General features: G+C 37.6%; 1 protein-coding gene across 1 annotated transcript; it reads left to right on the top strand.

Annotated features, from left to right (window-relative positions):
* The first annotated feature begins 8,389 nt into the window (after positions 1 to 8,389).
* On the top strand, positions 8,390 to 10,701 carry LOC149833340 (protein XRI1-like). The gene is made up of 7 exons (XM_090013414.1): positions 8,390 to 8,453; positions 8,542 to 8,670; positions 8,815 to 8,960; positions 9,071 to 9,161; positions 9,595 to 9,660; positions 9,750 to 9,830; positions 10,421 to 10,701. The coding sequence occupies exons 1-7, from the start codon at positions 8,390 to 8,392 to the stop codon at positions 10,699 to 10,701; spliced, it is 858 nt and encodes a 285-aa protein (XP_089869540.1).
* Positions 10,702 to 15,186: the final 4,485 nt, after the last annotated feature.

Raw genomic sequence — 15,186 nt, 5'->3', positions numbered from 1 at the left:
GACTAAATGTCTTGCACAACTTACAATACGCCTGAAGCGCATTAGCACAAATCGCTATCTACCTGAAGCCACAAATCGCTATCCAGTGACTACTACAAATCGCTATGCAGCGATACTACAAATCACTATGCAGCGATACCACAAATCGCTATGCAGCGATACTACAAATCACTATGCAGCGATACCACAAATCGCTATCCAGCGACTACTACAAATCGCTATTCAGGTTAAAGCACTCTTTGCCAAATCGTTATCGACAAATCGTTGATCCTCAAACTTTGAACAACTGAATCGTCATTCAGTTGAGAGGACTTCTACAAATCGCTATCCAGCGAATACGAAAATCATTCTCAAGAAGATCAAGCGTCGTGCTTGGAATTCAGCATCGATACTGAATGTGCATCGAACCAATGGATCCCACAAAGGAGGAAAACCCAACAATTCTTCTCCTTCCTGACTTATGTAGAAGCTTCTTCCATTCCTACTAGGAATCAACACTTCTCGTGCTTGTCCTTGGGCAATGACTTGGTCAACATATTTGATGTATTGTCATCAGTATGCACTTTCTCCAGTTGCAGCAATTTTTTATTCAAGACATCTCGAATCCAGTGGTATCGTATATCGATATGTTTTGATCTTGAATGAAACGAGGAATTCTTACTCAAGTGAATCACACTCTGGCTATCACAGTGAAGAACATACTCTTCTTGCTTCAAGCCCAACTCTTGCAAGAATTTCTTCACCCACAACAATTCCTTACTGGCTTTTGTAATGGCGATGAACTCAGCTTTGTAGTGGAGAGAGCTATATATTTCTGTAATTTTGACTGCCATGCAACTGGCCCCTGCAAAAGTAATCAGATACCCAGAAGTAGACTTTCTACTGTCTACATCACCAGCCATATCAGAATTTGTGAACTCATCAAAAATAGGTTCACCCTTTCCAAAACACAGGCTCAACTTTGAAGTGCCCTATAGATACCTCAATAGATACCTCAGAATCTATTTCATTGTTGCCCAGTGTTCCTTCCCTGGATTTGACAGAAATCAACTAACAACTCCAACAACATGAGCTATGTTTGGTCGAGTACACACTATAGCATACCTCAACGAACCTACTGCCGAAGCATAGGGAATTTTCTGCATCTCGATTCCTTCTTCATCATTTGCAGAACATTGACTTGAGCTAAGTTTGAAATGGCCTGCAAGTGGACAATTAACAGGCTTTGCTTTGTCCATGTTGAACCTCTCAAGAACCTTTCTGATATACTTCTCTTGCGATAACCAGATCTGCCCATGTGATCTGTCATGAACGATTCTCATCCCAAGAATCTGCTTTGTTGGACCTAAATCTTTCATGGCAAAGGTCTCATTCAGCTCCAACTTTAACTTGTTTATCATGCTGATGTCTTGGCCCACAATCAACATATCATCCACACAAAGCAAGAGAATTGTAAAATTACCATCTGAATTTTTTTTCACAAACACACAATGGTCTGTGGAGGTTCTTGAATATCCATGCTCAATTATAAATGAATCAAACTTCTTATACCACTGTCTTGGTGCTTGCTTCAATCCATACAAGCTCTTCTTCAGCTTGCAGACTAGGTGCTCTTTACCCTTGTCAATGAAGCCCTCAGGTTGCTCTATATAATTTTTTTCTTCCAAGTCACCATGCAGAAATGTAGTCTTCACATCAAGCTGCTCAACTTCCAAATTCATGCTTGCATCTATACCGAGCATAGTTCGGATGGAGGACATCTTTACAACTGGTGAGAAGATTTTATCAAAATCAACTCCTTTCTTCTGAGCAAAACTTTTCACTACAAGTCGTGCCTTGTATCTAGGTTGAGAGTTGATCACATTAGTCTTCTGCCTGAAGACCCACTTGTTCTTCAACACCTTCTTCCTTTTAGGTGTCTTTACCAGATCAAATGTGTAATTCTCATGCAATGAATTCATTTCCTCTTTCATTGTTTTAAGCCACTCAGTTTGGTTTTCATCCTCCAAAACTTCTTCAAAAGTTTCTAGCTCACCTTGATCTGTAATCATCACATACTCATTCGATGAGTATTTTCTTGATGATTGTTTCTCTCTGGTAGACCTCCTTATCGGAGTTTGAGGAAGTGACTCTTGGGGTGTTGGCTCCCCTTCAATTTTTGTCTCATTATATCCGTCCTTTGTATCATTGTGAGGAGGTGACATCTCCTCCATGAAATCCTGAACAACTGGCACATCAAGGGGATCTAAGTCAACAAGATCACATTTACTGGACTCTGATGGCTCAGACTTACCAATGTCTTCAATGGTCTGATCTTCCAAGAAGACAACATCTCAACTTCTGACCACCTTCTTATCAACAGGGTCATAGAGCCTATAGCCAAATTCTTCATGTCCATAGCCAAGGAATATGCACTACTTGGCTTTTGGATCAAGCTTGAACCTCTTTTTCTTCAAAACATAAACAAAAGCGCTGCAGTCGAACACTCTTTAAATGTCAATAGGAAGGTTCTTTCTCTGTCCAAACTTTCTCTGGAACATCTCCCTTCAAAGGGAATAGAAGAAGACAAGTTGATAAGATCAACTGATGTCCTCATTGCCTCACCCCAAAAAGATCTTGGCAATTTAGAGTGTGACAGCAGACATCTGACTCTCTCAAGGATGATGTGATTATTTCACTTAGCAACCTCATTCTGTTGAGGTGTCATCCTCATAATATTTTCATGCTTAATGCTATGATTGGTGCAATACTGATCAAATGGCTCAATGTATTCGCCACCATTATCTGAGCGAACACACTTCAACTGCCTGCCAGTTTTTATTTCAGTCATGGTCTGAAAATGCTTGAATATATCTAGAACTTGGTCTTTAGTTCTCAGTGTATAAGCCCAGACTTTTCTAGAGTGATCATCAATGAAAGTTACAAAGTACAATGCACCACCAAGTGTCTTGACCTTCAAAGGTCCACAGACATCAGAATGTACAAGATCTAGAATATGAGATTTTCTAGATGCAATGCTTCTATGGAAAAAAACTCTTTTCTGTTTACCATGGAAGCAATGAACACAAGGTTCCAAAGATGTACCTTCAGCCCCCACTAGGAGCTCTTTCTTCACCAAGACTTGCAACTCCTTTTCGTTCATATGCCCAGGCCTTTTATGTCATAACTCTGTGGATGAGTCAGTCTCCACGACATTCACAACACTCTTGCAGATCTTCGCTTGCAAACTGTAGAGGGAGCAGGTCTTAGGTCCTCTTGCTACCACCAAGGAACTCTTGGTTAACTTCTACCTTCCATCACTGAAGGTGTTGTTGTAGCTCTCATCATCCAACTTTTTGGTAGAGATCAGATTAAGTCAGATGTCTGGTACATTCCTCACATCTTTCAGCAATAATTTGCAGCCAACGTTTGTTTTCAAGCAAATATCGCCAATGCCAACAATCTTTGACACATCTTTATTTTCCATTCGGATATTCCTGAAATCACCTTGAGAGTAGAAAGTGAAGAAATCAGCCCGTGAGGTAGCATGAAATGAAGCTCCAGAGTCAACAACCCAATCAATTTTTTGACCGATCACATTGTTGCTAGTGCCATCATAGATAACCATGAGCTCTCTATCTGTGACTGCGTTTGTGACACTGCTTTTCTTCTGAGCTCTTCTCTTTGCTTTGCTCCTTGAACTTGAGCTTCCTGCACTCCCGCTTCATATGCCCCTTCTTGGGACAATAATAACACTAGACATCTTTCTTTGAGCTCGAGTGTGAGTGGCCTCTTGATTTGCCACGGTAGTGCATATCCTTGCTCTTATTCCTGCTTCTCTCCTAGTTTTCAATCACAAGTGCCTCAGAGGTAGAAGGACCTGATGACTTTCTTCTCGTCTCTTCATTCAGAAGACTAGTGGTAACTTGGCTCATCGTTACCGTTCTATCAGGTGCGGAGTTACTGACTGTGACCACCAAGGTTTCTCAACTCTCAGGAAGGGAACTAGGGGGCAATAAGTTTTGCAACTCATCATCAAAAGTGATCTTCATTGTAGCCAACTGATTTATAATGCTTTTGATCTCATTTAAATGCTCTGCAATAGCTGCCCTCTTTGTATTTGAGGTTCACAAGTTTTCGAAATAGAAAGGCCTTATTCACTACCATTTTTTTATCATAAAGATTTTTCAGTTTGGTCCAAAGACCATGCACTGAAGTTTCTATGGATACATGATGAAAGAAACTATCATCTATCTATTACCGAATAAAACCGACAACCTTTCGGTCTAGCTTTCTCCATTCGTCATCTTTTATCTCTTCCGGATTGTTGTTATCACCCTCTATAGGTTCATCCAGATATTTACAAACCAAAAGGTCTTCCATTTTTGTTTTTCATGTCATCCAGTTTGTGCCATTCAAACTGTTTATGTGACTGACGTTGTTCTCCATGACTCATACACAAATATATGATGATTTGAGACTAGAAACCAAAACTCTGATACCAGATTGTTGGGGTTGAAACGGACATATCGGGTCTACCCACAAGTGTGAATCGATGGAAACAATAAAGTAATGATAGTGGAAGAAATAAAACTAAAACAAACCAATAGCGGAAACAAAACAACACACAACGATTTACGTGGTTCCCTCTCAACTGAGGTATGTTCACGACAACCAATAGGTCAACAACGTCTACTTTCTTCAAACAAAGATTACAGAGTGGCCAAAAGGCATAAACCTTACAAACACAAAAGGTGTAACGAAATGAACAAGAGGATATACCTCACTGAGGAACAAAGAATGAATGATCTGAAGAACCAGCTTGAGGAAGCTGTCTTGAAAGAAGTGTAGCAGCACTTCTTGCTTTTGTTCACTCCACACCCTTTCATCTCTTAATCTGTCCTGAAAAAAGTTTTTCACACCTTTTCGCTCTATTCGATTTCTTATTTTGCTCTCTCATCCATCTCTTAAATAAAGGACAAGACCCACATTTAATGTGGAAGACTAAATGTCTTGCACAACTTACAATGCACCTGAAGCGCATTAGAACAAATCACTATCTACCTAAAGCCACAAATTGCTATCCAGTGACTACTACAAATCGCTATGCAGCGATACCACAAATCGCTATCCAGCGACTACTAAAAATCGCTATTCAGGTTAAAGCACTCTTTGCCAAATCATTATCGATAAATCACTATTCCTTAAACTCTAAACAGCTGAATCATCATTCCGATGAGAGGACTTCTATAAATCGCTATCCAGCGAATAAGAAAATCATCCTCAAGAAGATCAGGCATCATGCTTGGAATTTAGCAACGATACTGAATGTGCATCGAACCAATGGATCCCACAAAGAGGGAAACCCAATAGTTTGGTAGCAAGAAACCCCTGAATTCATCAAAATTCGACAGGAGGGATAGCTTTTCAGCATCGCGGGTCAGATTCACTGTGGCTCTGATGCGTTCAATGAAAATCGCTAATCATGCACCGACCGATAGATCGGTAGCGACCCCTGCTGAAGAAGGAGCTTGCCATTTGTGAAGGTTGTCAGCACAAGTCATTCGTAGAAGCCGGTGTTCACCGTTCACGAAGGTCGCCGACAGCAACCCCTACTTAAGTAGGAGCTCGCCGTTTGCGGAGGTCACCAGTGGCAACCCTTGCTTGAAGAAGGAGCATGCCATTCATGGAGAGGTCGCTGGCAGCACCGCGGCCGAGTGCACGACAACGTGCTGTTGTTGCTCGTATGGGTGAATTGCCTCTTCTTCATCCGATCAATCTTTTCAGCGTTTTATCCTTGAATTCGTTTTTTCGCATTACCTTAACTCTAAGATTTGTGTGCTTGTTGGGTTGCACCTTTGGGTTTGGTCGAGAGGATGTAAGCCGAAGTGGATGTTGTAGTCAAGAACGACGACGACGAGATCAGGCGGATGTGTGGGCAGTCATCGGTGCCTACTTCGAGGAAAAGGGGCTGTTGTGGCTGCAGCTTGAGTCCTTCGACGAGTTCATTCAGAACACGATGCAGTAGATTGTCGACGAGTTGGCCGATATATATATATATATATATATATATATATATATATATATATATATATATATATAGAGAGAGAGAGAGAGAGAGAGAGAGAGAGAGAGAGAGAGGTCTGGCACATGAGGGAGAGAGACACATCGATGGGTGCATCGTGCTCGTCGATGTTTTTTTTTAATAGTTTCGCATGTCCCTGTCATTTTTGTAAGAGGGGTATGTGGAACAAAAAGAACAGTGAATAATGGACGCGTTACGCCAAACATTGGTTGCGGGACAAAGGATGCACACCTGTGAGTTTTGAACTCATGACATCCCATCAACTTGGTTAGGTTCATAAGTCGCCCCTAGCATATGGGTGGGGACCATGTGGTCAATATTAAAAGTAAATTTGATCAATTATAATACCATAGTAAATTATGTAAAGTATGATGCCAAAGGTAGCAAAGCTTACCCAGTCAAGTTTAAAGATTCCATATTCGCTCAAAGAATGCATCTTTAAAATGAAAGATCCTTCTCCCTAATAAAGCCACTATTCTTCACTGTATCACAAAAAACTAGATGAGGATTGGTCATTTGAAGTTGACCATTTGTGCTGTAAATTGTAATCCCAAGATGGCAAGAGGCCTAATGCGTTTCAAACACAGTATTAACTAATTAAAATACTTCCAAAGCACTAGAGCTTCTGAAAAAATGAGCTTAATTATTCATTTACACGTGGTTTAGAAAAAAACAGAGTGATTATACAAGCTGTTTTCTGCAAAGGAAGTGTTATAACAGGAAGTAACGTTTAGAATTCACTGTACTTCTCAAATGGTTAATTTTTAAGCCTAAAAGAAAGGTAAAGTCTAAAAGGGTCATACTAAAAAGATCTGGGATACTGTCCACCGGGAATTCAGCTGAGTCCTCATAGCCTTTCACCCTCAAGCAGACTGAAATGAACTCATCAATGTTAAAAGACATAAATATCCCTTAGAGTTAATGATTTTTTTTTTACTGTTTTTCAAACAAATGACTGTCATTAACTCATTCCGATGCATGCATAGTTATATGATTTCTTTAGAATAAATGATAAGGTGAGTTTCCAATATTTTTAACGATCATTATTGAGAGTGTGCATGTAATAAGTCACTTCCGTCAATTCTCAACGCTTTAAAGTGAAAAAGGAAGTCTTCTAGTCATTGGTTAACAAATATTTAATGTTAATTAGACTAAGATTGCTATTATCATTAGTATAAAATAATGAAAAGACACGACCACTCTTATTTAATGTTACCAGTTTGATTAAGTTTTTAATGATTAATATTTAGCAGTGCTTATCAGAGCATATACCCAAATGTAACCGACTCTCTCTCTCTCTCCCTCTCTTTCTCTATAGAGAAGCGTCTTTCAGAGAAATCTCTCTCTCTAGAGCTGTATCTTTGACGAAAATCAGTTTCTCTCACTAGGGGAGTATTTTCACAATAATCTCTCTTTATGTCTTTTTTTATTAAAAAACACCAAAAACAAAGAAAAGAGAAATGCCAACAGAGAAATTGCGATCCTAACGGTTACTTTAAATGGACCGGGGCAACGCTATCACACAGTCTACCAATGTCAAGGCCGACTTCTTCCTACCACCACCAGATGGATTTGGCCAATGCAGGGTGAGTTTCTCCTCTGCAATGAATTTGTTTTTGGTGGACTGTTTTTGGGAAGATAGTCGGTTTCTCGTATATTTACAAAAACTCCTCTTGTTAATTTTTTCCTTTTGTTTTTGTATCTTAGAAACGTTTTGGGGTTCAGTTGTTTCGTGGTATTGTTTTTGGGGACACACTCATTTGATAAATGTGCTCAAATGGGTTCGTGGGTATCGGTTAATTTTTTTCAACCTAAGTATGTGCATGTTTTTTATGCATAGATTTGTTGTTTTCTTAATGTTTATGGGAGTTTTTTATTAAACATTGTGAAGTAGATCGTTGGAGTTTTTTATTGCATATTGTGATAGAGAGTTTCGGTCTATCTTGGTATTTTTCTTCTGGATCAAGCTGTTGAATTGGGCACCATTTCTTCGTTCATGGTATCACTTCTACTTTTTGGGAAATTTACTGTCAGATCTACAGCTTCTCATATTACCATCTGTTTGCCTTTTCTTCTATAGATTGGTCTATTCTTCTTTTTGTAATATTTTTTTTCATTTTGATTTTGGTTCCTGCTTTGTATCTTTCTTTGATGCCATACTGTCAAAAGAGCAAGGGTGACCTTTCTTTTAATAAAGTTTTAAATGATATATTGGTCTTGTAGAGTTACTTTTATGGTAATTTCACAAGAAACCTGAGTTATACTCCTGGTTACTGTGAATAAGAAATCTAAATTATATTTTTCTGCGTGTATTTTTGTGAAAAAATGGTTAGTAACGAGGCCTGGGAATGGCAAGATGACATCAGGTTTCAATCAGATTCTCCCCTTGGTATGTTTTTGTTGAATGCTTTGTTGCATTTTTTTTTGGTCTATGGCATCCATGTGCTTTTCTAAAACGAGGACTTGGTTGTGTTTAGATATTTCACGTTGCCTGTGGGATGAACTGAACCAAAGTGGAAAGGATTCATGGTCCGTGTTTGATGAGACAACTCCGATAAAGGATTATGCTGGTTTTGATTACCCTGTTTCCTCTGTCACTGATCAAGGTACACATCCCTTGAAAAGCTTCAGTCTTTCTGTCATTGAACTTGGTAGATAGAGAAACAGCTGCATTGTTGGTTCATTCTACGGAACAATCTATAAGTCAAATTTCGAAGTTAAAGTCCATAACTTGCACTTTAAAACTGCAGTGGTAATTGACAAGGGAATGGAAGAGCGTAGGGGCTCTTCATCACAACTGAAAAGGCGGCGCATGCTGCAGTTTTCTTCATCAGAAACGACTGAAGAGAAAAACTCATCTGTTCTTGTTAAATCTAAGGTTCGTGAAAGCTCTCCTGTATTATCAATTTAAGTGCAATTTTTTTTGTTGGCTGGTTCTGGTGGTGTTAGGTGTCTGTGTTTTTCTTTTCGCTCACAACTGAGAAAAAAATCGTGTTCTAATATCAGGTTAGAGAGGATTCTTTGATAGAAGAAAGCACAGATCTATATTTTTCCGATGCAGTTCCTGAAGATCAACTCTGGGTTTCAAGAGTTCCTGGTTGGTCTCCTTAATTGTGTACTCGTGTGTGTGTGTGTGTGTGTGTGTGTGTGTGTGTGTGTGTGTGCACGAGTGCAGACGTTCTCTACTTGCACTCTTACAGAGTTGGAGATCTTTGTTGCCTGTTCGGTTTATCTATGCAGATTCATATGTACATTTAAAAATTTTTGCATACTAGCAGACGTCTATGTTAACACATACTTTCACACAAATATACATGTAAAGTTTGTGTCCCAGAGGTTTTTAACTCCTAATTACTTCATTTCTATTAGAAGGACGTTGCAGCTCTGGCAGTGAGTGTTTAGGTCAGTCACCAGAGGAATGGATGGTAGAGTGCTTTAATGAGCATCAAATGCAGATCAGTTCAGATGACATGTAATTGCTACTTACCTTCACTTACTAAATTTATGTTGCCTAACATATTGAGGAACAGTTTTATCTTATGAAATGTTAAACAGTAACTTTTTGGGCGTCTCTGAGGAACAACTCGATGTATCAGGTGTGTAAAGCATTTTGCTTATGCATCAAATTCTTTTAATAGAAAAATTCAAATTGTTGATATATGTGTTTCTGGTTGTACTACTTCAGAGTTTTGCACTGTGCCACCTGAGATGGAAATGGATGCACGGCAAGAATCTACACCTCAAGCTCCTTCTACTTATTTTACGGGTATTTATCTTCTGTCTGTAAATTTCAAATTGCATTTGAAATATGTCTTCATTCGATCTACCCTGTCCAGGTCTGAATTAAGAGTGAATGAGCCTAAAAACCAATGTTGGCAAGATTGGTTTATGAAACTGAATCAATTTTCAAAAAGATTCAGAGAATCAAGCTGATTCAGGCTTAAACCAAATCGGGATGAATCAGTCAACTTATTTTTCAATTAAAAAAAACATAAAAAAATTACAGAAAATGGGCTGATTCAACCCCAATTCAGCCTGATTCCACCAATTCACGGTTGAATTGGCTGATTTTTTAGCAGGCCCCATTTTGACCCTGAAGCGAATAATTTGAGGCCAATTTGATTTGGTTCTGATAACATTGCGAAAAAAAATTGGCAACTGAGAACCTGTTGCCTAAGTTCCAAGCAGCTCTGCCGAAGTCTGACATGCCAACTATAAATGTTGGATTCAAGCTACTTACATGGACTACTCGAGGTTAAGACTGCCAACTATGAAAGACAATAGTTTGAACCAGTTTTAATTGGACTATTTAGAGTAATTAAGCCTTCATGTATTTCTAATAGTGTTCCATATCAGGTACACCATCCTTCATCAAAACTCCTACAAAATCATCCACGCCTGTTGCTTACCCATTTACCCTCATTAAACCGTGTGGCATGCAAGGAGATGTGACACTAAGTGACATCAATCAACTGATACTCACTCCCCAAGCATCAAGATCAAAGCACAAGAAGAACAAGGATGCTGTTCCATCATATCCTACTTCCGCATTCTCAGGGAAGCCTGTTGTTGCCTTGACTAAAATCCACACTGAAGGAGGGAAGGGGAGCATTACAATAATGAGAACCAAAGGCTAAATAATGATGAGTTTTTTTGAGGAGCATGCACACCAATTGCTTTTTGGGGGTTTGCAAATTTACCTAGATCAGTGATCATTATTGAGTTCTTTACTTGCAGTATCTGACTCCTCTTGCTGTGATGGTCTTTTCCTAATGATCATTGTAGGTTTGCTGTAATCTTCTTTTCTCTTTTTTTCAGTGTGTGACAGACTTTTGGGATTCATAATCCTTTGAAAATGGCTAGTTTGTTGCTTGCAACATAAGATTGACAGTGAAATGATTGTACATGTCCTAGGTATCATTATTGCTTTTGGTAGCTCTTTCTTGCAGAATGCTTGCGTTATTGCCGTCTACAATCTATTATTTGTAGATGAACTAATTTGTGAAATGGTGCCTTCAAATTGCAAATTATGTTAGTTGTCTTTGAAGCTTTCTTATTTGTATACATTCAATGATTTATACTATTTTTTTCTCTTTTCTTTGTATATTATTTTAAAATAACTATTCATGTTAATGGTCAATTGGGTGTACCTTTGTGTTTCAGCTGATTTCTTTTGAGTTCAGACCTAGATACACTAGTCATGGTTTTCTAAATGACTCACTGAATCTTTTGGAGAAACATGCTTTGACTTGGCCCTGGTCATCTCCATGTTTCAAGTCTGAGTTTTGAACTTTTGTATTAAGTATTTAATTTTTTTAGCATATTAATATGGAAAACTTGCGACAATGTGATTTACATAAGCATAATAGATAGCTAAATACCTATTCATCTCAAAAAACAGGTAGGTGCAACATGACATTTGAGTGTGTTGGCCCAAATTATGCAAGCTTATCTGCTCGATGCTCATGTGGAGCATAGTCCAACCTTGACCTCTCATTTGCTGTGAAACTGTCTTCTCCTTTTCTTTAAAGCAAATTTTATTGTTGAGAAATGTTTCTCTTTTATGGGTCAATCCAGCAGTAACTGAGATTGAGTGAATGGTTTTAGACTACTCTAGTTGGTTCATTTCTCTCATTATTTGACCATATTATCTTGAATATTTCATATTACCATCTGCAAAAGTTGCATTATGATCTTTCTGGAAAAGCACAGATGAACATGGTATGTCTGTTATATTGATCACACAAAGCTAATGAACAGTCCACATTGAACCATGATTGATGTACCATGATGGACCCATCAGTTCAGACTCCTATCATATATAGTGGTCTGCATTTTCAGATGCCAACCCAACAGAGGGGTGTGAGTTGGTCCAACCTCTAGTTGTTGGTTTATTTAGGTTTCTGAGTTTATTCCTGTCCAAATTTAGATTTTTAGACCTCTTTGTGCCCATAGTAAACTGGCTTTGTTTTCTTCTCCAAAAGACTTTTACTGCCACTGGTTTCATTACAAACACTGTTAATACGTCTGATCTGGCTTTAATACTCATGCATTTGGTTTATAGGCCACCACATGATAGTGGCTTTTCAAATGTGAAATTTGAAAGCACCCCAACTATTACCATGTTTTAAATTTCTTATTATATGAAATCTGGCTTATTTTTCATCGCCCAAGTTGGGTAGGATTTCAGAAGAGCAATTTGAAGGTCTTTTTAGTGTTGAAGGTGTGGCCCGGCGCGGTACCTCTGTTCTGTTTGTTTGAAATTCAACCCCTCAAAAATTTCAAATCAATGCTGCCCTTGTAAGTGAATGACCTATTTCATGCTGAAGATGCTTGTGCTCATCTTTCTTTCTTTTTTTTCCCATAAATTGTGTTCATCATTCTTTTTGCAGGAAGACGTAGTGCTTCCTTTATTTGTTTTGTGAAAAAAACTAATTATGTACAGTATCACAAAGATACGGGTTGACACGATTATTGTACCATTCTTACCAGCTTTTCAACCTTGCTAACAAACCTTGACCCTCTCATACGTGAAAATATTTGAGATTTCCCTGTGGGATAAGCAGGTTTGACACAGTGAATTGTGCCATTCAAGAACCTTTTGAGTTATTTCATAACTTAGAGAAATCAGCAGTCAATAAGATTTCCCTTAACCAACTGGGGCTCCACTTGTTAACCTTGCGTTGGGACGTTGCAAGTTAGAATCCCCATGGTATGGGTGGGCGTCGGCTGGGCCCGGTCCGCTAAGGAGATTAACTTAGGGTAGACTCAACCGGCATTCCACGTGTTTCATGGTGAGTACAATTATTAAATATCATAAAGTTGTAATCAGAACAGTGAGAAACGTGGAAAGATCATGTGCAATATGATTGCACAAATATTTGTGCATTAAGCACCTAATCACCCTCCATCTTGGGGACAGGGCTGTCAGTTCTGGGGCCCAAGGCCTGATGGAGGGCATTCAGGTGCATAATGCACAAATTTTGTGCCATGTGATTGCACCCCATCCAAACTCGTCAGAAATCTCAGTCAAGAATTTTATATATATAGTCACTAGAATATAAGAACTAGAAACATGAGCAATTCCAACAGTTTTTTTGCAAATCCAACCATGTGAATGTGCTTGTCCGAATTTGCTAGGAATCAACCATTGGATCGCCTATTTTCGATAAAAAAATGTGATTTTTGAATGCTTGAATATTTATCAAGTACATGAGCCATTGATTTAAAGCCCTAAGAAAATCTCATTTATGCCTCAAAATCAGATGATTCAAGAGTGGGTACTTAGAAAACCAAGCATGTAGATCTCATCCGTGTGGTTAGATTCAAGAGAAAACACCAAAAAATCCATGAAAATTGATTGACACATTAATTCTCATATTTTCACTTCTCATATTCTAGTGATTATATATATATATATATATATATATATATATATATATATATATATATATATATATATATATATATATATATATATATATATATATATTTGAGAAGTGGATGGTCCACCCAACTAAATGGTTCCCCATGTCATTTCCTTTCAAAAATTGTATGTTAGATATGTTTTTGGCAAATTTGACCATATGATGTGCGTAGATTTTACAAGGATCCAAAAATCAATGGGTTTTATGTTATAAAATTTTGCCTACACATAAAACAAACTTTGATAATGAAAATCATATATCCATATGGTCAGATTTGCCAAGAAAACATGTCTAACATATACTTTTTGAAGGAGAGGACAAGGGGTGAACCATCCGCCTTCTCTATATAGTAATAGGTAAGCTTTTTGTGCCTACCGTGTACCTACCATGCTTTGGAAAGATTGTTTATATTTTTTCTAAAATCTGACCATACAGATGTGATCTACATGCCTACCATGCTTTGGAAAGATTGTTTATATTTTTTCTAAAATCTGATCATACAGATGTGATCTACATACTTGATTTATCGGCTTTTGGATATTCTGATTCCAACACCAGGTTATGTTTTTATAAGATTAAAAAATCAATGTTTTATAATTTTAAAAAATATTCAATGCTTAAAAAATAAATTTTTTCTCAAAAAAACATGATTTTCTAACAAATTGATCATGTAGGCTCAATTTTTTTAAAAACAACTTGAAAACCCCTATCCACTGGTGGTAGGTAAAAAAGCATTAGACACTTACCCATTTCTCTCTCTCTCTGTATATATATATATATATGTAGGGTAACTGAAAATTTTTACCGGTATGAATGTGATCTAAAGGCTTGGTTTTTATACATATTTTTACTGGTATGAACCAAGATTTTCATAGGTATTTTTACTTTTTTTTTTGAAAATTTTACAGTATGAATGTGATCTAGACACTTGGTTTTGCTCTTGGATCATCCAATTATGATGTATAAGAAGGATCTTTTAAGGGTTGAAAATCAATGGCTTAGAATTTTCATAAATATTTAAGTATAAAAAAATTGAATTTTTTGATCTGAATATGATGATTCAAAATGGACCACGCCGAATGCAGCTGCAGGGTTAGATTTGCAAAAAAAACTATGAAAATCTTGATTCATACCAGGAAACATATTTGCTTGATAAGCATATTTCAGTTTCTCTCTCTCTTTCTATATATATATATATTGTTGGATAGTGCGAATCAGGCCTCACATATGTTATCTCCAAAGACTGTTGGATTATATTTAAGAAAATATAGGTTGTTGATTTTTTAAACCTTATAAATATCTGTTCACATGTGATCCAAAAGTCGATTCATGCAAAAATAAATCATGTATATTACATTTGTAAGATCAAATTAAAGAAGAACAAAAAAATGAAAAAATTAGAAATTCGAAGCTGTCCAATCCCTCCTGCCTGGGTAAGAGGAACCAGTGACTCCTTACCTACATACATACATAAATACACCAATAAGGTAAAATACTTTTTTTTATGAAAAAACTAAAACACTTGTTTTTTTTAATCAAGGATAAACCTTGTTTAAACCCTCTCACCCTCAAGCAGTTAAAACCCCTTGGCGGCCTAAAAACAAAGGGTAGTAAGTTTGTAGCTTGGATCCTCGAGCTCAATTGACGAATTTGAAGCCACAGTCTTGGTCACTTACTGCGTGACACACGACCCAT

The sequence above is a fragment of the Nuphar pumila genome, chromosome 7 (assembly GCF_984573655.1).
Source record: "Nuphar pumila chromosome 7, dmNupPumi1.hap1.1, whole genome shotgun sequence".
In the NCBI taxonomy this organism is placed as follows: domain Eukaryota; kingdom Viridiplantae; phylum Streptophyta; class Magnoliopsida; order Nymphaeales; family Nymphaeaceae; genus Nuphar; species Nuphar pumila.
Note: the sequence above shows the minus strand (reverse complement) of the source record. Positions and strands in the feature narration are given on the sequence as shown.